This window comes from Galeopterus variegatus, unplaced genomic scaffold, assembly GCF_000696425.1.
Source record: "Galeopterus variegatus unplaced genomic scaffold, G_variegatus-3.0.2 Scaffold1239, whole genome shotgun sequence".
Lineage (NCBI taxonomy): Eukaryota > Metazoa > Chordata > Mammalia > Dermoptera > Cynocephalidae > Galeopterus > Galeopterus variegatus.
In genome coordinates, this window is record NW_007727350.1 from 83,588 (window position 1) to 108,915 (window position 25,328).

General features: G+C 43.3%; 2 protein-coding genes across 7 annotated transcripts in view; one reads left to right on the plus strand and one right to left on the minus strand.

The window, feature by feature from the left end:
• On the plus strand, positions 1–14,499 carry TMEM216 (transmembrane protein 216). 4 transcript variants are annotated; one of them, XM_008575788.1, is made up of 5 exons: positions 1–167; positions 768–869; positions 1,684–1,776; positions 3,651–3,852; positions 14,146–14,499. In XM_008575788.1, the coding sequence occupies exons 1-5, from the start codon at positions 155–157 to the stop codon at positions 14,147–14,149; spliced, it is 414 nt and encodes a 137-aa protein (XP_008574010.1). In that variant the 5' UTR covers positions 1–154; the 3' UTR covers positions 14,150–14,499. The 4 variants fall into 4 exon arrangements, with proteins under 4 accessions (XP_008574010.1, XP_008574011.1, XP_008574009.1 ...); XM_008575789.1 differs by lacking the exon at positions 14,146–14,499 and adding an exon at positions 4,139–4,728 and having other exon boundaries at positions 1–181; XM_008575787.1 differs by lacking the exon at positions 14,146–14,499 and adding an exon at positions 4,139–4,728.
• CPSF7 (cleavage and polyadenylation specific factor 7, 59kDa) overlaps positions 8,124–25,328 on the minus strand; it is a 24,051-nt gene continuing 6,846 nt past the window's right edge. Inside the window, exons 3-10 of one of the 3 annotated variants that reach the window (XM_008575783.1) lie at positions 24,188–24,406; positions 23,243–23,346; positions 22,509–22,681; positions 18,939–19,353; positions 18,335–18,453; positions 15,303–15,471; positions 14,491–14,658; positions 8,124–10,197 (exon numbers count right to left, since the gene is read on the minus strand). In XM_008575783.1, the coding sequence (XP_008574005.1) occupies positions 14,496–14,658; positions 15,303–15,471; positions 18,335–18,453; positions 18,939–19,353; positions 22,509–22,681; positions 23,243–23,346; positions 24,188–24,406 (1,362 nt within the window). In that variant the 3' untranslated portion in view covers positions 8,124–10,197; positions 14,491–14,495. The remainder of the gene's footprint in view (positions 10,198–14,490; positions 14,659–15,302; positions 15,472–18,334; positions 18,454–18,938; positions 19,354–22,508; positions 22,682–23,242; positions 23,347–24,187; positions 24,407–25,328) is intronic. The other 2 variants (XM_008575784.1, XM_008575785.1) reach the window with 2 other exon arrangements.

A 25,328-nucleotide genomic window follows, 5' to 3' on the forward strand; every position in this document is an offset into this window, starting at 1 on the left:
GCAGCCGGGCCCGAGAGCACCCCGCCCCGCGTAACAGCGCACCGCGGGCGGGCGACGGGGCAGCAGACCCGGCCGCTCTGTCTCCGTTTCCGGCAGCGCCTCGTTGCTCCGGGAGCCACTGTCGCCGAGCACGCAGTTTCCATGGGGACCAAAGATGGCGCCGCGAGGTGAGGTTCCGGAGGTGTGTGAGTCGCTGGTTCCGATCCCTGTGGTACCCTTCCTTCCCCTTCTCTCGCAGAGCTCAGCTTAAACCCTCCGCTCGCGAGCGTTGGGGACATTGCTCCTCCACTTGCCCAAAGTGGGATTTCGCAGCCCCGCCCACCTTGAGTGCCAGAAGGTCTCGACGTGTGGGGCTCAAATACCCCCAAATCCTTGGCTGGGCCTATTGGAGGCCGGCTCAGTTACCGATGTGCTGGCCTCCAACGGGCAGTGCCGTCTCTGTGCCCCAGTTTCCCCTCCAAATAGTGACAGGGTTAGATCTCTGAGGTGCCTTTCAGTTGTGATACCCCCCCTGAGTAACCTCTTGACTTTCACCCTCAAAGCCGAAAGAGAAGAGTTTGACGGCGATTGCCCGGAAGAAGGGGAGTGCGGGAAGCTCCCCACCTCCTCACCCTCGCCACTTAATTATCAGCAATCAGAAGTGCCCCTAAGTGGCCCGTCCCACTAGCTGCAACCTCTTGTTTTCTCCAGATTAGACACAGAACCGTACAAGTGACAGAGACTGTGCTGTCCTTCCCCATCCCACTTTTCTTTGCTCATCTTTTCAGGTAAACGGTTGTCCTCAACCCCCCTGGAAATCCTCTTCTTTCTGAACGGGTGGTATTATGCTACCTATTTTCTGCTGGAACTCTTCGTATTTCTGTATAAAGGTAAGGCTTGGGGCTTGACCACTCCTGCCCTAACATCCCTTCCTCACTTCAGCCCACAGCCGACTCCTCCCAAGATCCTTCTTATTGTTAATTCTTTTCTGCACCCAGCTCTTCTTCACTGCAAGGCAGAGTCTCTTCATCAGATGGCACTTTGAGAATGATTCAGTACGAAGTCCCTTAGCAAGAATTTCTGAGTTTGGGAAATATGGGCTTCTCCATTCTGACTTCCCCATCACTTCTCTTTGCTGAACTCCACTTTAAGCCGATTGGTGACCCTCAGAAACTATTCAGTGGCCTGTATGTACCCACATACATTTAATCATTTTGGGGAGTAGAGTCCCCATAGACTTTTGTAGTTAGGAATAAAACTCCACAGTAATGAGCCTACCTCTAAGGGACATAGTCGCACTATGAATAACATATCCTGCAACCACATCTCACTAACTAGTTCATGGAGAGCTGACTGATGTCCTCTTTATTTCCAAATGTGTGGCAGTTTATGTGGGTGCTGTTATGTGTTATTTGCAAACTCTTATTTTAAGAAACGTTTTATTGAGGGCCGGCCCGTGGCGCACTGCTACAGTGTGGCCGCTTGGGAGCGCGGTGGCGCTCCCGCCGAGGGTTCGGATCCCACATACAGACTGGCCACTCACTGGCTGAGCAAGGTGCGGGTGCGACACCGAGGGTTGCGATCCGTTGCCGGTCACGAAAAAAGACAAAAAGGAAAAAAAAAACCAAAAAAAAACGTTTTATTGAAATATATTGATTGTACATATTTATGGGTGTTTGCAGACTCTGGCTTTTGTATTGGCAGGTCTCCTGCTACCATATCCAACAGCCAACCTAGTACTGGATGTGGTGATGCTCCTCCTTTATTTTGGAATTGAAGTAATTCGACTGTTTTTTGGTGAGTGTTGTCCAGAGAGTATTTCCATTCCTTATGAGACCAGCTGATATCTGTAACTTGATTAACAAGAAAAAGTACATATTCTAGGCTCACTATCAGAGACTGGATCTGATGGCATATCCCATTACTCCCTCTCTGAAGTTTCAAGCTGCTACTTCATATTTTGGGTCAAGATTTTCATGTCTGTTGCTCTGAAGGGCTAGAGGTGGGCTGTAGCATGGAATATTAGATAATTTCTTCCCAACTGCCTAATTGCTGCAAGAGTGCCTGGTTCCTTTCACTGAACTACTTGGGAGGATAGATTCAGTTGTAACTCCATGTCCAGGGCAGTACATACCTGTACAGATCAGCACTAACATCCCCTCCACTTCTCTGAATAAGGATCTCTTTTGGACAAGTTTTACATCCCCAGAAATACAAAACAAAACTCTTTTTAGTTAGTATATCTCATCCATGAAAACAATGTTAAAGCACAAACTGTGGGGAAAAATACTTGCAACACATATAAGAAAGGATAAAGAAGGCTCACATAAGTCAGTAAGGAAAAGACAAAGTAATTAAAAAAATTGGTAAGGGATGCTAATAGGCAATTCACATAAGAATAATTACAGAGGACCAATAAACTTGACAAGATGCCCAAACTCACTAATAAAAAGCAAATTGACGGGCCGAGCCTGTGGCGCACTCGGGAGAGTGCGGCGCTGGGAGTGCAGCAGCGCTCCCGCTGCGGGTTCAGATCCTATATAGGGATGACCGGTGCGCTCACAGCGCTCACTGGCTGAGCGCGGTGCGGCCAGTCTCAAAAAGGACCAAAAAAAAAAAAAATGCAAATTGAAATAATAAGGTAATATTTTTCATCCATCAGATTAGCAAAAATAAGATTTACAATACCTAGAATTAGAGAAGGTATGGGGAAAAGGTAATTTTTTTACACTGTTGTGGGAATATAAATCAGTGCAAGCTTTTTGGTTCATATTCTTAGCTGGCTGCTTAGCTTAGTTGTTTAGAGCAAGGTGCTGATGACATCAAGATCTGGGGTTAGATCCCTGTACAAGCCAGCCAAAAAAAAAATTGGTATTCTTAGATGTAACAATTTTACTTCTAAAACTGGATTTAAAAAACAAACACATCCACAGATATGCAAAGATAGCTACATGAGACTGTTTACTACCACAAATTTTAGAACATCAAAACATTAGAAACAACCTAAACACCTATCAGTATAGGATTAGATTAATAAATTATGGTATTAGTTCAGTGGAATTGTACATAATTATTAAAAAAGAATTAAGGTAGTTATGTGTGTGGAAAAATGTCTGTTGGAAAAAATAAGTTGCGAAACAGTACAGTATGATTCTATTATAATAACAGTCATATGTACAAGGATTCAGATCCCCATACTGGCCAGCCACCAAAAAAAAAAACCCCAAAAATGGTAATATGTGAGTATAAGCAAACAAAAAAACGTGGAACAATATATGTCATTCTGTAATAAGGACCATCTTCAGGGAGTGGAGACATAGAGATCTTTCACTTTCTGTATTTTCTAAATTTATTTTCTGTACTAGTTGAAAAGTTCTCAATGATTATATATTATTTTTATAATTTAAAAAATTTACTCCTAAATAAAGATACAATTGTCCCTTGTGTGGGAGCCAGACTGGAAGCAAGATCTCTGGGATAAATGACTCCAATCCTATAACTCTTCTGAAGCCTTAGATTTTAGTACAGGGGGACCCCATTCATAAATCTGCACATCCCCATTCAGGATCATTTTTCTCTGCCTGACCAGTCCATCACCTTTCACCCACCTTTGCCCTGAGGCCAGGGAAAGCGGGCCACTTGGAGGTGACTCCATGGGCTGTGTCTGACAGGTACAAAGGGAAATCTCTGCCAACGAAAGATGCCGCTTGGTATTAGTGTGGCCTTGACCTTCCCATCTGCCATGATGGCCTCCTATTACCTGCTGCTGCAGACCTACGTGCTCCGCCTGGAAGCCATCATGAACGGCATTTTACTCTTCTTCTGTGGTTCAGAGTTGCTGCTTGAGGTGCTCACCCTGGCCTCTTTCTCCAGGTACTGCTGCTGAGGGACTATTTCTCATCACCGGAGGGGGTGGGGTTCCCATCCCAGGGAGGGATTCATTGTTCTTCTGGAGACTGAGGGATCTAAAGCACTTTAAAGTGGGAGAGAGGTGCCTGTGGGACTGCCTTTCCTATCTAGGGTAGGTAGAAAGTTACCCACTCAGGGAAGATATTCTCCTTTTCTTTGGGGCCAAGAGGCTTGGAATATAGAACAGTTCAGGCCAGCTTCTCTTGTTCACTGGTCTTTTAACATTTTCTTTCTTTCTTTCTGCCATCAGTATGGACAGGATTTGAAGTTCAAAAATTTCAGCCAGCAGAGCCCATCAGGGTGACACCACACATACTTCTGGCCCTTTAGCCACACCAATGAGGAATGGTGGGTCAAGCTGTCCTGGGAGAGGTTGTACAGCTTTTCCTCCGCACAGACATTTGGGTAACCAACCCAACATAAAGCCAGTGGGCACCATCTTCTAAACTGGGACCATAAGCCCATGAAACTCTTCTGCACTCCAGTGTAGGGAGGGGTAAGGTTATTCCCATCCTGGCCCTTCTCAGAATAAATTCCCTGCTGACCTCAAGTTTTCCTCTTTGATCTTCATGGCCAGAGCATCTTGTGCAGACTGTCTAGGCTCCTAGGGCTTCCAGCAAGACCTGAGCCACATGTTGCCTGTATGTGCTGTGCCACACCTGTCCTACATGAGCACAGAGAGCCTAATGTTAGTGGGCTCCCAGAGTGGTACAAAAGCCTCTCACCCCATTCCTCAATAAGACAGAGCTCCAGAACTTTTTTAGTAGCTCACAGTGTTATTTTTCTACTCTCATCATGAAACAAGAATTTTATAATAAATATGTATTTTCTTTTGTGGGAGTTGCAGTCTTTTCCTTATGGCACCTGTCCCTAGAATTTAACCCACTCCAAGAAAGGGTAGAGACCATCTCAGCAGTTTTTTAGTCCGTGCTTAGTGATAACACAAAGGCAGTGATGAAGGTATCCCACTGATTCTCTTCCCCAAGTTGCAGCCTGAATACCTAAAGGCACTGCCATCTTCTTATCATCTTTAGGTCAGCATCTTCTCTCTCATTCCTCTTACAGAATCATCACTACCTTTCGAGGGTGGGCCATGTGTAATTGGAAGAAGCATTTTCTAAACTTACCAAAACTTTTATTTATTTATTTATTTGGTCATTTACTTTAACATTTGAGTTAACATAAAAGGAACACACACTTTGTTTTTAAAGCTGGAGAAATGTCACCCTAGATGAGTGTATCATTTCTGTTTCCAAGTAACCATCTTTAAAATTATTTCTCATCTTGCTTGGAAGCAACTGTTTTTTAGCCCCAAGAAGCCACCAGAAACCATGACCAATTCTACTTTAGGAAACTTTGAGGTCCCTCTGCCTACTGTCAGATGAATCCTAGAATATCTGCTCTTACTCAAAGTAAAAAGTGACTTTTAAGCATTCTATGCTGGTTTTTAACTCTTATTTTCTGTGATCAGGCTCATTCTCATCCTATGAAGGTCTCCACTGTCCAAAGCTGATGCTTATTCTTGTTTTCTAACCCTTTTGTGCCCTTGCCTCCTAGATGCCCTTGGGGTCTATCCAAAAACTATAGACAGGTCTAAATAGTAACCAAAAATTCAATAGGAACTTCTGTAATATTTCAATCACAAATCCTACTAATACCAATTTGCTGCTGCTTCTCACACTGCTGCTTTCCTCTAGCTCTGCTTTGAAGAAATCAGGCTTCAAACTGGAGGGGAACCCATTCTCCATAGCCTCCCTATTTCATTTAGAGCTTCAGTGATTAAGGTCACCCTCCCAGCAACACAGATAAATGGATGGAAGGCTCAGCTGGAAGTTTAGAGGTGGCTTATAAAATTCAAACATTAGAATTCAAAGGGACCTTGGAGATAACTAAATCTAATCTCCCACTTTGCAGGCTTAGAGGTGAGAAGTAACAGCCAGCACCGTGCTGGAACCAGAAGTCTTAATAGGTACCACTTGAGGATGAGGATCGTGGTTTAAAATGAAGATGTGGGGGCCGGCCCGTGGCTCACTCGGGAGAGTGCGGTGCTGATAACACCAAGGCCCTGGGTTCGGATCCCACATAGGGATGGCCGGTTCGCTCACTGGCTGAGCGTGGTGCTGACAACACCAAGTCAAGGGTTAAGATCCCCTTACCGGTCATCTTTTAAAAAATAAATAAATAAATAAAATGAAGATGTGATTAGAAATAGGAAGTCCTCATTTACTTCATGGTTACGTGGAAGCTTAGTGTATTGTGCTTCCTGTGAGTGGCTCCATAAATGTTCATTCTTCCTGATGCTTGTTGGAGCCACCTGTGTAGATGCAGTGAGTCACACTAGAGTAGAACATCATGACAGAAACTGAGGCAGTGAAGTACGGTAATCAGTGGAACTAGTCTTTCAGGGCTAACGCAGCCAGAGGCTGCACTCACTAGAGTGCAGGGGAAATTACTTTACAGCCTATACAGACTTGGAGGCACCAACATTCTGGGACAGTGGAGAGGACTGAACAAAGGAGCAGGCCCTCGTCACACGAGTAGTCAGAGGCCTGCTCAGCTACTCACACTCATGCCTAGGACTGCAAGTAAGTCTGTAGTAGCCATCATTATGGGCTGAGATCTGGCCCAGATCAGGAGGCATTTAGGACACACGATTCAGGTTTCTGGCTCCACACCATGGGAGCAACTCATAGGAGACTAATATTCATCCAGTGCCTGGCAAGGAATATTTAATCCACAGAATGATCCTATGAAGCAAAAGGAAATCAACTCAGATGTTAAATCATGTTGTCTAAGGGCATTCAGTTTAGGAGTTGGGATTTAAACATAGAGGTGACCCAAAGGACCTTCCCTTTCTGCACCACCATGGTGCCTCCTAGATGAAACTAAATGTATTTATGTCTCTAAGCTAGCAGTCTGCACACTTTAGTTTACAAATAAGTCATCTGGGGCATAAAAAGATCACTAGACCTTAAGTAGAGATTGATGCAGCCCAGAAGAGGCATTTTAGCAAGCATGGTAGTTAATTGAGACACCTGTGACCATGGAACTCTTTTTTTTTTTTTTTTTTTTTAAAGATGACCGGTTGGGCCGTCCCCGTGGCTCACTCGGGACAGTGCGGTGCTGACAACACCAAGGCCACGGGTTCGGATCCTATATAGGGATGGCTGGTTTGCTCACTGGCTGAGCGTGGTGCTGACAACACCAAGCCAAGGGTTGAGATACCCTTACCGGTCATCTTTTTTTTTTTTTAAAAGATGACCGGTAAGGGGATCTTAACCCTTGACTTGGTGTTGTCAGCACCACGCCCACCCAGTGAGCGAACCGGCCATCCCTATATAGGATCCGAACCCGTGGCCTTGGTGTTATCAGCACCGCACTCTACCGAGTGAGCCACGGGCCGGCCTGGAACTCATCTTGACAACAGTAGTTTAAGTTCTGAGAGGGACTCCAACTATTTTTTCCCTCCCATTTCAGTTTCACATCATCATAGACCCTCTAGGGAATTTCCCTTCTTCTAAAGGTTACTTGTTTTTACACTGATCTTGCCTCTTCTGGTACCAATACACATTATAACCTGCTCTGTGGTTCATCTTTTTATTGTCCAACCCTCCTCTTCAGCTGGCTTTTTAAAAAGCCAGATTTTCCAGAATCTCAAGACCAACCCACAACACTTCCACTAAGCTTTCTAATCTATAGAGATAGCTGTTCAGTTCACAAAGCTCATGCACATTCATCTCTGATTCTTAAAATATCCTGTGTGGAAGGCAAATAGCTATTTTCATCTTACAGAGGAAAAAGAGATCAAGGTTACATTGCTTGTCAATGGTTAAATAGATGGTGAAGTAGGTGCTAGCAATCAGGTCTTCTAATTCCTATCAGGGGGTTCTTCCCTTTCTGAACTTAATGACAGTGTAATTGAACTGTACAAGGTAGGAAATTTGCTCTGAAAATAAGTCTTAGGAATCTTGAAGGATAAAGGATGACTTGGATGTTCTTTAACCAGGCTTTCGGATGGCAAAAGAAAAAAGCTAAGCCTCAAGCAGTGCCTCTAAAGGTTTGCACTAGAGGTTTCTTAGGAGGCTTATTATCACAGTTAACTACAACTGTAGAGAAACCATTGCCCGACATGCAATTCCAGCTTAGAATGTGGGGTTTCACTACCACCCTTCAGTGGCTACATTGGCCCATGCCCATGCCCCAGACACCTCAACAAATCTATTCAATGCAGAATCCATAAAACAGCTCACACCCCATTTATTATTTAAAAATATTTTGTTACAAAAGGAAAAAAATACAATGCAGTATAAAAGATTGACAGCGTCATCAAGTTTATTACACAATTTTCAACCTATCAGAAAGACAAACAAATCACCAACAACAGGGGGACGGGGCCTTGGCCTTTTTGAGGGTTGGGTTTTTTTCCTTTTGCTATCAGGAAATAAAACTAAAAATTGTGTCATTGAGTAAAAACAAAACAAAAATGGGGAGAAAAAAATTCTCCGGGTAAACGGCTTTTCTGGTATTCTATATATATTTATTCCTTAAACTGTCACCTTACTTGGTTTTCTCTACATTTTAAAAAGACACCCAGAGCTGCTCTCGAGGATAAGCACATCTCTTAACACTTGGCCAGTTGGGCGGGGTGCCGTGTTCTGAAGTGGAGGTGGGGATGGGTTTGGGGGACAGGGGGAAAAAGCTACAACCAACAGCCTCTGTCCCAAGGGAATGTGCCTCTCTCCAACCCTGGGGGGAACTCCCTCAGTGACTGAGGGCTATGTCAGAAACGTGCTGGGAACAGAGGAAGGGTTCAGTCCAAGCCAGTCTCTCCACTCTGAGTCCGAAGGGTCTCCAGTGACCCTACGTCTCACCTTCCAAGTCTCATCTCACATGCCACATCTCTTCTCATGTTAGATGTCATATGCCCTGCAGATGCATGCAGAAGTAGCATCACTCCATAGGTACTGCAGGACCCTCTTGCTGCCTCCTCCTTCAGCAGCAACCACATCACAATTTGGATATTATGGGAAAAGCAATTCCATTTACCTGTGTGGAAATGGCCCCCCAGAGTGCTGGTCCTTAGAACTCTGAGCTGAGTTCATTCAAGTCAGGCTCCATTTCTTCCTTGCTCTTTATCAGAAGCAGGAAGTACCTCCAGGCAGAGTGAGGGGAGCTATTAAGTCAACAGTCGAAAGGTGGAAAGACACCACATTTGTGACTTTACCTGCCTACTAGTGCCAGGTTATCCCACAATAAGTCAAAGTATGTACCTGGGATGCAAGCCCCTGCTTACATCAAATCTGAAAAAAGAAAGCCTAAGGAAGTAGGCCATATCCTGCCCAACTTGCCTCCTTCCCCACTCCTCCTGGTACTTCACAGAGTTCTTCACTGCTGAGGTCCCAATGTCCCAATCTCCCAATGGCAGTACCTTCCTCTAAAACAAGGAAGCAGCCTTCTTGGGGAAGGGCTCCATGTGTTTAATGGAGAAGCCCCAGGGAAAGCGAACAACTAACAGCTGGCTATTGCAAGAGGCAACCAAGCACTTAAGCAGCAGAGGGTGGTAATAGGCTCTGCCAGGCTTCCCTGCTGAAAGCAGCCTCATGGGCCTTCCCTGCTTAGGAAGTGCAAGTCCACTGAGGAGGCTGGGCAGCAGGGAGCTGAAAGGGTTCAGCCCTCTGGGAGGTCAGGGAAATAAACCGTCAATATGTGAGAGGGAAAGGCAAAAACAGAAGTAGCTTTTTATAAGGTAATTTCTGTTCTCATGGTCCCTCTTCAAAGGGCTGGGAAGATAAAGGAGTAAAACAAAGAAGTGGTATGTTAGCAAGGGGGCTAGACCCTCTTGGCCCCATCAGATCTAGTGCTGAGGGCAGGACCCTGGGCGTATTTTGGCACACCCAGTCACTCTCCTAAAACCCACATGGAGGATCCATTTTCTTTGGGAAGGAGGTCTTCCCATCAACCTCACCACCGAACTGCTCCTGGAGAATCAGAAACTCATACATTTCCTTGGACAAAACACCATTCTCTATGGAGACCAGGGGCCAGGACATGCTGTTTTCTTCCTGTCTGCCAGCCCTCCCAACCACATGAAGTCTTTACGTTCTTTCCCCTGGCAAACAGGAGGTGTGGGACTGGGAGGGCTGCCAAGCAATCTTCAATCCTGTAGGGCAGAGGGTATTCCCTGGGTGTCTGGAGGGAGTTAGGGGTTTGGAGGAAGGGGAAGGGGTGGAGCGGCCTCCGTCCTTTAGTCCTGATCAAGGTGAGGAGATGCAAGTCCATTAAAAAAAACATTTGCTTCCAACCAGACTCCTGCAATGAGAACATCAGAAGAAAACAAAGAAAACACAAGTTAGAGGTTACTTCCTGATTGACAGGGGTTTATATAAAATACACTGGCATTTTCTAAAGTTATAAGAAGTAGGGGACGTAGATAGAGAAAATGCAAGCCTGATAAAATAAAAAAGAAAAAAAAAAAAGGATTGTCTGACACTGTGAGCAGTGGCAAGGGAATGACTAGAGAAGCTACAATGAAAGCAGTTTGACTGAAAAGAGACTTTGGATGGACAAGTAAGGAAACCATAACATTTCAAGAAAAGTTGCTACAGAGGAAATGTGGTGAGTTTATAAACTGTTTCAGAAAAATCTACTCTGAGCAAATAATAGCTTATCTTAAGTGGAGGGGGAAATACGTGGAAATGGGAGGTACTATGGTAAGAAGTAAAGTCTATGCATAACTAAATCCATTAACTCCCCAACACCCAAGAGGCTCTAGCAGGGAACATACGTTTACACAGGAAACTCCTAAACCTTTTTTTTTTTTTCTTTAAAAGAAGCTCTGGTTAAACAGATTCCAAACAGTGTCCTTACAAGTGTGCATATGCAGGCATACACACACAGCACCAGAAACTTTCCAAGCTGTACTCATGAGATTTTAAGTCTTTCCCTAGATAACAGCTGTGGGTGAGGGACCAAGAAGCATACTAACACCAAGCAGAAATGAGCTGGCCAGGCCAGAACAGAAAGCAGAGCACAGAAGTAAAAGAAAATAACCAGTAGTCACCAAAGAAACTTAAAAACACAGTTAAAAACTTACCCAACGGTAATGGTCTAGTAAGCCATTTGTCACATTACCACCAAACTTAAGGTCCCTAGTACACTCAGCCCTTGTTCTAATGCTGCAATATCAATCTACAGCTGGTGGCGTGGTCAGCCTGACCATATGAAACAGAATTAATAGTCAAAAGGAAAAAGGGGAATTAAATTCAGGCTTGGGATTTCTACTAATGCCCAAACTGGCAACGCGGCCTATATACAAATTCTCACCATAAAACATGGAGGAGCTATCCAAGGTAAAAAGACATCCACATGCTGCCTGATCCTTCAATACACTGAAATGGCACTATGTTCAGTTTGGATCCTCAGAATCTGTATGGCCTCTGCCTGATGGCTTTTCTAAAAACCTATGCAGGCAGGTATTTGTCCTATTTTCTATAAGGAAAAACTGAAGCCCTCAGTGCACACTACTAGGGCTTCTAAATAGTTTTCAATGGATCAGAAAGATAAGAATGAGGTGAGAATGCCTGTATTTCAAGTAGGATAACATCCTAAAATAAATAGACAACTGATATAGTTGAGAACTACAAAAAGTCAAAGCCACAGATTACCTAAGAATATATCCTCAACTCCAAAGCGCACACACACAGCCCTGAGATGTAATTCGTGAACTGCTCCTATAAAACAAGATGCAGAAGATCACTTGTGTATTAAGAGAAGTAAGCTACAGCACCCAGTTCTTAAAAGGTCTATGGCTACATTTTGTTGTTAATGTTTGAATGCAGATAGAAATCAAAGATTCCTTCAGTGGACCAATCAGGCTTCAGGCCCCAGAGTCAGGCCCTATCCTGAGGAAGGATAGACAAAGAAGGCTGCTGCTCTATTGCTGCCTCTGGACAGAACATACCTTTCTTTCACAGGGAACATCTGTTAATAGAATATAAATACAATTCTTTTCTAACTAAAAGGTTGCTGTACAGAGACCTCGATATGCACAGAGGCCCATGTGTCATATCAACATGAAACCTCCTAAGCCACAAATTGCTAATTGCAGATAGAATTAAGGGTTTTTAGGATGGGAAAATGAGAAATTGACATTTTTGGGGTGTCTGATTCAGTTTATTTGGACTGAATTTTATTATTTAGATGGAATAACCAACATATCTAAGGAGTGAAAAGTCAGAAAGTGGAAAACCTGCCTCAGGGTTAATATTCTTCCTCTTGTCATGGGCCTACAAAAGTCAAATGACTGTTACTTGGGAATTAGCGTTTCAGGACTTTCAGACTCATCCAAATCGAATTATCTTCATAATCAGAGAAAACAGTCCCATTTTATAGGTAGAAGAAATGAGGCAGTGACAGTTAAAGACTCAGATTGAAATGTTCAATCTCCAAAGTACTAATGGATCAATGGATCTTGCTGACAATTTCCTTGTTAAAATGCTGTCAGGAGCAAAGCCACCAGGAATGGTGGCATGCAGTTATATGTTCTAACTAATAAACTGAATGCAGCCACAGAGACTATAATTTATGCTGACCAATTTGGTCACTCTTATCCCAGTCAGTTCCAAAGGACACAACGCTGTGGCCTGCATGATGGTGTGTGTGGTTTTGGACCCACAAGTAACACTAGCCACAGTGCCAGCTTAAACAAGAAAAGGGAAATGCTACTACTACTACAGAAGGGATGAGATTGGACCAAGACCTCTTCTAATGTCCACCCTCTTGTCCACTCCCTGAGAATTAATTAGGCTAAAGCTGTTTGTGGGCTCCCCCCACATTAGAGTCTGCTTTTCCAGAGGATACATGGGCACCTCCCAAAACACAACCTGTTGCAAAATCTAGAAAGAAGTATCTAGAACCCACAGCGTAACTGTTGATTCTATGTGGTTTATCCTAGATTTCAATAATATCAAGCATTCTAAGGATTTTGTGGAATGAATAAGTGGTTTAAGAACAGAGAAGGGAGTTACTGATAAAAAATATCAGTAACTTCTCATCTTCCCACTTGTTTGTCTCCTATGGAGGAAAACAAAAACAATTTGTAGCTATAAAGTTAATGGCAGATAATGCCAAACTACAAAGTAGAGTGCAGTAGTCAAACATAAGAATATTTTGTTTGTTTAGAAAGTTGTCACTAGGCAAAGCATTGCAGAATTTACTGTTTACAGTCAAGCTACTGCTTGTGAACTCATGGGTCACTCATAGGTGGTAAGAGTTTCTTTTCCCTTCTTTATCCAGTCATCTATCTATCTACCCCAAAGACACTACTGTTTGTTCTCTTTACCCTCCTTCTAAATTACCATTACTTCAGACCAATCAAATAGGCAAAAGACCAAGCACATTCTCATAATGTACTTGATGTGAGACAGAAAAGTAGAAAGTCCCACAGACTTATAAATCTGCAACCACAAATTAAGAGACCTGCAAGTCCTCTGAGTCATGTAGTACTCTCCAGGAACCACGGACAGACCATCCTAGTCAGAGTCTGGCCTTCTCTACAGATCTCTACAGACACAGTCAACACTACAAACAATCTTTGCTAGAAGCTTTCTTTCAGTTGGTATTGCTAAGCTGGTGGGGTGCAACCTGGAGCTAAAGCCCCCCCCCCCACCCCCGAATATGGAGGCTGTCTGAGAATGAAACCACCAGAGAAAAAAGCACAGCTAAGAGATGCAGAGAAACTACATCCCAATGACACAGCTGAGCCCCTGGATTCAGCCAATCCTAACTGAACTTTTCAATTACCTGAGTTAACAGGTTCTCCCCCAACCCTCCTGCTTTTGTTTTGCTTTAAAAACACAAAAAAAGTCTTTGTCAACTAGTTTTTTCCCAGAAACAAAAATATCCTTCCATTGAAGTTTATATCCTGCAGATAGTCTCTAAAGCTATTAAAGATAATTTTTCAGGTCAGCTTTCTCTTCTCTTACTAAACTATCTCAATTTTCAAAATCTTTTTAATAGACATTAAATCTTAAAAACTAAGTAGGCAGTGATCTTACTTTTCTGTCTTTGTCAATTTTCCTGATTTTTTTTTACTTGAAAGTTTAGAGGGGTTAAAATATAATGATGATAGTAACAATGACTATCATTTATTGAGAATTTACTGACAGACGCCATGAGTGCCAAATGCTCTACATGGATTATCTCATTGAATCCTCAGCAAGCTACTAAGACAGTTGCTTTTATTATTTTCATTTACAGATGAGGAAACTGAGGAGCAGAAAATAATTTGGCTTATTAGTTAGCACAGGAGCTGGGATTCAACCTCTGGCATCTGACTGAAGATGCTGTGCTCTCAGCCACTACGCCTTGCTATTGCTCAGATACCAGGTTAAGGCAGTCAAGAAACAAGCAAAACTGCTTAATCTCAGAGTGAGACTCCACATAAACAAGAAGGAAATCTGCCCCGAACTTGTGGTTACCTAAGTCAGAAGTACTCCCTACCTCTCCCACATTTATTTGTTTTAGAAAGAAATCTTTTTCACTATAAATAATCCTTTTTTCATAAAAGATCATCCACTCGCCAATAATAGGCCTTCTTCCCACCTTTCTCAGTGGTGCCGGTCCCGTTCTCTATCCCGATGTCTCTCGTGCTCCCGGTTCCTTTCTTGGAAATAATCATCATGCCGATCTTCATTATGAAGCAGATCCCGGTGTCTCCTGCTGCTCTCCCGGGACCGGCTAGGTGATCTCTCCCGGGACCGATGTCTTTTCCTATTAAAAAGATCCTTCGGCCTCACTCACAAGGCCTACCACATTCTTTCCACGAGTGTGGTGTTTTTTTGTCTTCCAATACTTGCCTAAACTACACTTCTATTACTCTACCATGGCCCAATGTCTGAGGATCTTACCCCTTTGAAGACATCTTTTTTGAGAAAATGGTAAGTTAAATTTGTTGAGATCTCACTAATGTATTGAGCACAGAACTAAGAATTTTACATGCATTATCTGACCTAAACTTTATAAGAAGTCATAAGATAGGTAAAACTATTGTCCCTTTTTTAAAAATGAAAAAATAAGGCTTGTAAAGTTCACTAGCTTCCATATTCAAGAAGGTCATACAGGTAGTTAGCAGCAGAACTGGGATTCAAACCCATGCTTGTATGGCTCCAGAGCTGATGTTCTTAACTATACCAGTCTCTTTTTTTCCTGAGCACACTGCCTCACCCTACAGATTCTAGGCATTACAACATTTATTAATGAGTGTCTGATTAATTTCTTCCCCTTATATATGAGGGCTAGGCCCGCTCTTCCATCCAGGTCCTTGCCAGACACCCTAGGCTCCATTCCTTTCCCTTCTAATCCCTCGAAGAGCACTGCCCAGGGCTGGTAGACTGCTGAAGCAATCATCCACTCACCTGGAAGAGCTCCCACTGGCACCCACACTGTAGGACTTGGCTTCAATGCCATGAAGACAGTCCTTAAGAGAGGAGATGAGGACACGGCAACGCTCATCATTGGCGACCCGGGACTGTTTGATAACTGCAATGGCTGTGAGCAGCGTCTCAATCGCATCACTGTAATCCCCTGACAGAGGATGAATGGGAAAGGCCAAGGATGAGTAGAGGCAGTAAACTAACTGGACATTAACCAAGAATAACTAGCTGTCCCAAAGAACCACAGTAAAATGGATGAAGCAGATATGGCAGAGGTATAAAACTGGATGACACTATATTCCAGTTTTTTAGAATCTGATAGATAATATCAGATGCTGCCAATGGACGTATAAACTGGTATATGGTTGTCCAAGGGCTATTTGACAAGATCTATTAAAATAAACAATATTCATACTTTTTTTTTTTTTTAAAGATGACCGGTAAGGGGATCTTAACCCTTGACTTGGTGTTGTCAGCACCACACTCTCCCAAGTGAGCCACGGGCCAGCCCTCAATATTCATACTTTTTTTTTTTTTTAAAGATGACCGGTAAGGGGATCTTAACCCTTGACTTGGTGTTGTCAGCACCACACTCTCCCAAGTGAGCCACGGGCCAGCCCTCAATATTCATACTTTTAAACCCAGCAATTCTAAAAATTTTGTATTTCTGTTCACAAGTATGTATGTTTAACAATGTTTGTTTCAGTGTTGTTTGTTATATTACCTTCTATAGGGTCTGGCTGCTATATAAACTCAGGAACACTGGTTTTATAGAATATTACATAGTTCTTAAAAAAGTATGAAATAAATTCATATATAAAGAAAGTAATCCATGTAAAGTGCTTAGCATAGTGCCAGATACACAGTAAGGGCTCAATAAATGTTAGATATTATATATTGATATAATAATAGGTGTCCAGAATTAGTAGTTGAAAAAAAAAAAAAAAAAACAAGTTGCAAAGCTGTATTCTGTTTTTGTAAAAACAATCGAAATTATATATATGTTGTCCTGTGCACAGAAAAAAAATCTAGAGGAATGTACACTAAATTGTAAAAGGTGGTTTTGCTGGTGGTCCTTGTATAGAGAACTTTCATTTTTTTTTGTCTTTTTCCGTGTCCGGCAACGGATCGCAACCCTCAGTGTCGCCCCCGTACCGGACTGGGACCGGCAACGGGATCACAACCCTCGGTGTTGCCCCCGCGCCTCGCTCAACCAGTGAGCGGGAACCGGTCTGTATGTGGGATCCGAACCTTCGGCGGGAGCGCCGCCGCGCTTCACAAGCAGCGCACTAGCGCAGTGCGCCACCGGGCCGGCCCAGAACTTTCATTTTTTAGCACTGTAGATTTCTATGAATTACTTTCAATCGATAATCAGATGTATGTGCACATACATGTATGTAATACGTATATATCTAAAACAAGTTTATTTATACATTTAATAAAAAAATTATGCTGCCATCAAGAATTAGCCCTTTCCAAAATCTGAACAATGCCTGGCTCTGAGATTGTGGTCATGGGGTAGAGACTTGCACACTGCTTTTCCAAGCTGAGTCAAGAGCATTGAGGACAGAAGGAAATACAAGGAAAGCATGAATACAGACAGGGGTCTAGTGAAAATGAAAACTGGAAGCTTCCTCTGTGCAAGGCAACAAGAATAGAATAAAAAGTGTGGAGGAATTGTGATGCTGGGGAGGCCCAGGATCACCAGGATATTAGCTCCACCCAGGTAGGGAATTTTTGCCTGTTTTGTAGGCACACTCAATAAATATATATGGTTTGAATGACTGGAATGAGAACAACAAAAAGGAAGGGAGATAAAGATTCAGTTATTGATCATCTCAGTGTGAAGGGATCAGTGGAGAAGAAGGAATGGTGATTATTTAAACTCTTCTCTATATGTTACAATGAGCATATATTACTTTTTAATTTAAAAAGATTCAGTTGTGTCAATGTTGGTTTCTGGTGGAAAAAACCTGAAGAGAACACATATAATTTTGTTTTTAACCTACTCTGTGGATTCAAGTTTTACAGCCAAAGATGAGAAATTATGGAAAAGAGATGATGATAATATTTAGGGCTACCTTGTTTTTTTAGCAGATCTGACAGTCTTTATATTCATGTAGGAAATTCACAGAAAGGAAGTACCTATGACTGTCATGATGTGAAAACTGGACCAGATCCCTGATACTTCCTATATCCTCTTCTTTTAAACCAAAGATTTTTGGGCCGGCCCGTGGCTCACTCGGTAGAGTGCGGTGCTGATAACACCAAGGCCGCGGGTTCGGATCCTATATAGGGATGGCCGGTTTGCTCACTGGCTGAGCGTGGTGCTGACAACACCAGGCCAAGGGTTGAGATCCCCTTACCGGTCATCTTTATAAAAAAAAAATAATAATAAAATAAAATAAAATAAACCAAAGATTTTATGCCCAGGGCTTTTGGAATCATGGTTGCTGGTTCTGTCTACTTAACACTGACAGCAGGGCAAAAGTTAACTGTCAAGAGCATAATATGCCTTAACATGACACCGAACAGACTTGCCTTTTTCTAAAATAGGCTACATGGATGCCACCAGCTCTGCCTAGATTACCAAATGTAGTTAGATTCCATATCACACCATCATTGAGTTGAGGCATCATTCCTAAAAACCTAGGGTCTTTACTCGGCATTGAATCCACTATACAGACATTAGATCTAAAGATCAAACACTGAGATCGAGATCTCCATGATGCAAGAATTTTATTCCATAGCAAATACCCCAATAAGATGGTTTTAGTTATTTATATTCTAGGCACTAAGCTGGTTTTCATGCGGGCAGATCTAGACACAGGCTAAATAAGTAGTACCAACAGAGGTTCCCAAATGCCAAGAAATCAAGTACATATTGCTCTTAGAAGTGTGCCACTCTTGCTACCTAACAGTGCTCTAACTTGTTGAACTTTTGCCAATGGAAATGACGAAACAAGAGAAAAACTAAAGATAAGGGGAAGGCAGCAAAGGTAAAGGTGAGTTACCTGCACTGGCTCCAGATACCGCTTTGGAAATGGCACTGCTGGAAATTGCTCTGTTTCGCTTCATGATCTCTTCAAATTCAGCTTCGCTCACTGTAGAGGGCGGAGGGCCCGAATCTCGGCTGCAGAGATACAGTAATACCACTCCTGATTGCCCATGCCCCTTATTATTTACCATGTTATTCAATTATGCTCTACTGTATAATGTGTTAAAAGGCTTTCAGCCTGTTCACACGTTTTATGTGTTCATCTTCTTTTCAAGGACAGCTTATGTCATATGCTTTTGTAATTCTGTCATGACCCAACAGAGCTAGCCACTTTAGCATTTGTAGCAGCCACTTATGACACTTCACCTAAACAAGCCCCTTAAAAGGGATATGAAGGACATGGTTTGGGTCAAGTGATTAAGACGCAAACAAAACACCAAATACAAATACAACAAACAGATAGTAAACTATTTCCCAAGACTCCTCACTATAACAACAGAGTTTCCACAAGGGAAATCACAAGGATTCAGTGCTCACTTTTTCAGGGAGATCAGATGCATAACACACTGTCTACCCTACCATACCTGGATCAGATCTGAAAGGAACAAGACAGTCCTTACCTACCATGGTGGTTATAGGGTGCAGAGGCCTTCATGTAAGTATCTGGTGGAGGCCCCACTGTAGCATTTGGTGGGGGGAAGAAGGCTGGATTGAGGTGAAGGGCAGGTGGGATGGCCCCAGGGGGAGGTACAGCCAGATGAGGAGGTAATCGAGGAGGAGGGGGCATGAGATGCTGGTAGTGGATGCCAGGAGGAGGGGGAGGGACCCCAAAGCTTGAAGAGAGAGGTGGTGGGGGTGGAATTGGGGGTGGGGGCAGACCCATCAGGGGAAGGGCTGAAGGAGGGCGATTGAAGTAGGGCAGCACACTGGGGGGTTTATCCACACGAGCGGATGAGGGTACAAGGTTTTCTGAGGGTGTGGCCCGTCCATCAGCAGAATCACTAGAATCTCTGGAGTGGGCCCGTGGAGGTATTCCTACAAAGCAAAACAGAACTAAGGTTACTGCCCAGGCTTCAGACATACCCGCAGGACCAGCTCATCCTTCAGCAAGAGTCATCTGACACCACACTGAAGAAAGTGACTAAAGAGGCTAAGAAAGAAGGTAAAATCATCTACTGTCTTTTCCTTGGCCTCAGGAAAAAAGGTCAGAAGCAACTTAGTGAAGATATAAACCCAGAAAGCAATACCACCCTAAATCCTATGGCAAAGGATGCTCTTCATCCAGTACTCTTAAAGTGCTTCAGAATACATTTAATTTATTCTCAGATTTGTTTTCTATTTTTAAATACAGAAGAATCCTAATAACCCATGAGGAAATGATAGTGTTGAAGTATGTTCACTGATGTTCAGATGGATTCCAGCTGACTTGAAATCCCACATCCTCTGAAGAGTTCAGGGCCTCTATCCCCAGACTAGTACTAGTTGACCTTCGCTATCCTGCTACAAACTTGAACTATTCTCTTTGCCATAGTATTTTGGCCAGTGAATTTGGGAGAAGAGAGGTTAAGGGCAAGGGATAGATGGCACTTCCTCTATCCACATGCCAAAACTGGTAATCAGGGTAGGGAAGAGACACACATGAAGAGGAGACTGGAGGTTAAGTGAGAGGTAAAGAGAAAATGGAAGATAAGCTAAGAAGAGATCTGCCCACAGAGTGAGCAGATGGCACGCAGTTGACAGCGGGGACTCTAAGCACAAGCTTGGTACAAAACATGCCTCAATTCTGGGGAGCTCTCACTACATTTCAATGGCCTAAATCCTCTGCCTCTTAGGGCAGCCTACCAGGATCATCATCATAGCATGCTAGCATGATGTTGTGCACAACAGGGGCTCAGAACATGTTTGTTACAGCTGGAAGCATAACCATGGCTTCTGACACTGTCAAGTCACTGGTTAAATTTGTTGCCTCTCTCCAATTTAACAGTCTAAGCCTGGTTAGTGTGAAATCCAACAGAAAAAGATCATATGGCCTTGGTAGTCTTGGAGGTAGAAATATGCCATTGGCAGCAAGTGTGGAGAGAACTCCACACTCCTTAGACTAAAACTTGATAGTCGGTCCCAACTCCTGAGTAAAGCCTAATGTAGAATCAATTATGCTGACAACCAGTTTGATTTCTCTACTAAAGTATATTGTCAGGGCCGAGCCCGTGGCGCACTCAGGAGAGTGCAGCGCTGGGAGCGCAGCAGCACTCCCGCCCCGGGTTCGGATCCTATATGGGGATGACCGGTGCGCTCACAGCGCTCACTGGCTGAGCGCGGTGCGGCCGGTCTCAAAAAGGACAAAAATAATAATAATAATAAAGTATATTGTCAGTATACTTCACAGCACTTTCTTGTTCTTCATATCTCATACACACAGCAACTTGCTCCTTCCTAGAGTTCTCTCAAATTGAAGAAAGAAGTATTAAGCAAATGTGATCCTCTGACATTAACCACCTTCCCAACTACTGTTCCCACATCTGCAAGCTTTGTTTTGTATCTATGGCTATAAGTCCCAAGAGTAGAAACTATTTTTAGGCAGAGAAGTCTAGCAGCTTTACTTAGTGAATTAACAGAGCCAGAGAAAGTCCATCAACATGACAGCAGAAAAACAGCACTGTCACCACCATCTTTTCAGCCAAAAAAAAGTAACACCAAGGAGTTAACAACTGAGTAGAGGTAGGAATACCTCCAATGCAACTGTAAAATTATGCATCTTAGGAAAGTTAGAAGAGGGCTGAATTATAGAAAGATGCTAAAACAGAAGGGACTTGAAAATCCAAGTTATCAAGGAAGAATATGAAAAGGGTGTGCCTTCTCACCCAGAGCAATGATAACTCATACCACATCCATCTAGGCTCTCAATCTAGTCAAATGAACAGTTTTTCCTATGACAGACAGAAATGGTCATATTTCCACATGGAGGACAAACCCAATCAATACAAAGCACTATTTTGAGAACTGAACCCAAGCAGTGGCAGAACATTAGTGATAAAACTTTGCCACCACCCCCCCACCCCCTGCTGGCTGCCTCAGGCAGGGCATTGCAGGGGGTCAGGACAATCCAAGGTCTGGTCTTCAAGTTTTACAGGTTCAGAAACTTGATTTTAACAGTTCATGCAGAACAATCAAACCCTAGGTGATTGATTCATACTAACCAAACTCACAAGAGACTGATTCATAAACCAGAATGCCAATTTATTAATTTACAATGAGAAATATAACTGCCAAGCAGACTGGAATACTTGTGTCGGCTGGTCAGCGCATTCTCTTCCCAGTAGGAGAGCCTAGTTGGGAAACCAAATTAGTATCAGAAGGTGGCTTGGTGAGTACAGAATCAGAATAAAGGGGGTAAGATGATATTGTTATCAAAGCTAAGGTTGTACCATGCACCTTTCTTTACTAATGGGATTTACTTGCCAAGTATACTAAAATATTCACTAATTCAAAGAGTGCCTTCTCCTCTGGACACTGTTGGAGAAACACTGTTAAATTCTGGGCCGAGCCCATGGCACACTCAGGAGAGTGCGGCGCTGGGAGTGCAGCGGCGCTCCCGCCGCAGGTTCGGATCCTATATGGGGATGACTGGTGCCCTCACAGTGCTCACTGGCTGAGCGTGGTGCGGCCGGTCTCAAAAAGGACAAAAAAAAAAATTTTTATTCTCTTAACATTCCTTTTGGTTGATTCCTTAACCTTTCCAATGTATGTTTATGACAAGATTACAGCCACCTTTACATATCTTAGTTACATTTTAGGGTGGCTGCTGCTTGATAATTTCTAAAGACGCATTTCTTACAATTAAGCTCATTCACTACATGCTGATTTTTAGATAGAAACACAGAATTTAGAGTTGATGGGAACTTTAAACATTATGTATGTAGTTCAGATGGGTAAACAGGTCCTAAGCAATAAAGTGGCTTGCCCAAGGTCACACAATGAGTTAGTGGCAGAACCAAACCATAACCTAAACCTACCTTACTCCCAGCACAAAGCTCCTTCTTCTACGTAAACCTCACTTTTTGGCCTACCTATTGACCATACCACCCATAACCACCATCATCCTCCCCCAAACTCCTCCACATTGTAGGCTGAGCCTACACCACAGAAAACCCACAAACTTCCCCCACTTCATACAGATGGTCTCCACGTACCCCCTCTTGGGACTCGGACGCACTCACGTTTCCGAGCCTGGGCCTCAAACTGCGACAGGTTCTGCCGGGTGGCCGGCCTCACATCCACTTTTTCTCCATTAAGAACTTTCCCTGGCAGAAGTTCCAACAATTTGTGGACAGAGTTTTCAGAGGCTACCACCACCTCAGCATACCTTGAAGAATAAAAATTAAAAATGAGTGAAGCTTATTAGACAATTGAGAGAGGAGCAAAGAAATTTTCTTCCACTTTTAGTGAAAATTGGCAAAGCAAGGGAAAATCTCGCTAAATTAAACACGCACACAATTACCAACAACAAAAACGTGTCAGCCTATAAGCTCCATATTTTTTCTTGGAATTAAAAATCAGCATTCTAGGGTCGGCCTGTGGCTCACTTGGGAGAGTGTGGTTCTGATAACATCAAGGCCATAGGTTCGGATCCCTATACAGGGATGGCCAGTTAGCTCACTTGGGGGAGCATGGTGCTGACAACACCAAGTCAAGGGTTAAGATCCCCTTACCAGTCATCTTAAAAACAAAAACAAACAAACAAAAAAAACCAACATTCTTCGCCCCTATCTTGCAGCTGGGTCCCCATTCTAAAGCAGTTTGCTGAAACCAAGGCCATAAGCTGTGCCAGGGTTGGGAGGGATTAAAATCCAGGGCCAAATTATAGTGCAGATCTGTTATCCCAACAGTTACAAAGTAAAAGGGGCTTCTCAAATCCAGACCTCACCCTTTAGACTGGCCATTTGCTCGATTTTCTGCAAATTTCAACTCCACCACATCATAGACTCCTATAGAGCGAATAACCTGGATCAGCTGCTGATCTGTGGTCCACTGGGGCCGGCAATATGGAAAAGGAAGAAATGTCAAGAGCTACACCCCACCCCACCCCCCAATGTCCCAATCTCTGCTCCCAAATCTAGGATTCTAGCCACAACCACGACCTCCCAAAGGAAACCCAAAAGCCCAGCAATATCTCAATTAGTGCAAGCTTTTCTTATTGTCCTCACCCATCAGAATTCCAGACCCATCCACACACCTCCTCCCCCCAATCCCTATCTTTAGAGATTAAGAAAATTAAAACCTATTTTAACTTTAACTGCCATTTGGACTGGCTGGTCATCAGTTCAAATACTGATTGTTAGCAACTTTTAATTACAGCTCAGACAGGTTAGAGTTGACCATTGCCAGGAACTTTCCCCTCAGTATATATATTTCCTATTTTGAAAAACCACCCCTACCACCAGCCCCAAAATATGTCACACGGTAACTTTTGCAGAACAGTAACCACCTACCCCAAGTGTACTAGAGCTATAAAGGTCTTTGATCCCCATCACCCACCATTATCACAGGACCATCTAATGACCACCAAGAGTTCAAGGTGTTCACTCTGAAATCTCGTCCCACAGATGACCCTGCTAGACATAAAGCCCCAGGGTCAGGGGCAGTAACAAGATGGCAGAAAAAGCAACTACCCACTTAATCATTGCTTTCTTCGGCACCAGTACGTCCTCAGGACAGTTCTCTTTCAGAGATCAATCCAACCTGATCCCAGGAAAAAGAAATCCAACCCCATCAGAGCACAAAACAGTGCAAAGTGGTTTCTGAAAATGCCATCACCTCCCAGTGCTCTCCCTCCAGCCCACCCATGGCCTTTTTTGTTACCCATGCTTACCCAGGAGAAGCTGCCCACATAGACAGCAGCACGTCTGTTACGCAGGCCACTGTAGGTATACAGAATTGCAGGGGTCTTGTTGTTGGGCTTGGGAGACGGCTCCTGACGAACAGGAGGAGGTGGCTCAGTGCTGCTGCTTCTGTCATCTGAGGGCTGTGAGGTGGCCGTCAGCACATCATCATACAGGTCAATCTGATCTGTATTGTTGAACTCTGGGTCCTGAGAGATGAGGGGTTGGCAAAGGTGGGTTTGCAAACCTTTTGTTTGTTTTTTGCTTTTTTGGTGGCTGGACATGGGGATCTGAACCCCTGACCTTGGTGATATAACACCATGCTCTAACCAACTGAGCTCACCAATCAGCAACTGAGCTCACCAATCAGCCTGCACACCTTTCATTTTGTTCATTCTATTTCACTCTAGTCCACCTAGTCAAATACTTTTAAGATAATGTACAAAACTGTTGTCCTAGTCTAGGAACCAAGGTAAGGAAAAGTTCCTGATTTGAAATTAGGTCACTTATGCTTATGTAGGTTTTTCTCCCAAGACCCTGTTAGTAGTCTGCAATGTTTCTGGCTTTAGCCACCTGTGAGAATCAAAAAGCACATGGTGATTAAGCGAGCAAACTAAGAATACGTAAAGACATGCATAAACTCATTATTCTATTTTATAAGCTATAGAGCAAATTTCTTTAGAAGTAAAAAGCAAAAAAAAAAAAAAGAAGTAAAAATCAGGGGAAAAGCATGTTAAAGTGAGTCCCAAAACACACAAAAAATTGAGTTACTGCTTTAAATTCTTTGATTTATACAAGTTATTTGGGGAAGCTCTAAAATTCATAGTATATAATCCCATATTTCTTTTTTCTTCTTTTCTTTTAAAAGATGACCGGTAAGGGGATCTTAACCCTTGACTTGGTGTTGTCAGCACCACGCTCACCCAGTGAGCAAACCGGCCATCCCTATATGGGATCCGAACCCGTGGCCTTGGTGTTATCAGCACCGCACTCTCCCGAGTGAGCCACAGGCCGGCCCCAACAATCCCATATTTCTAATAACCATCAAAGAAATGTAAAAAAAGTAAAAGGGAAAGGAATAACTTCAAAGGTTTTTCACCTACTAAGTTTCTTCTCAAATGACATGCAGAC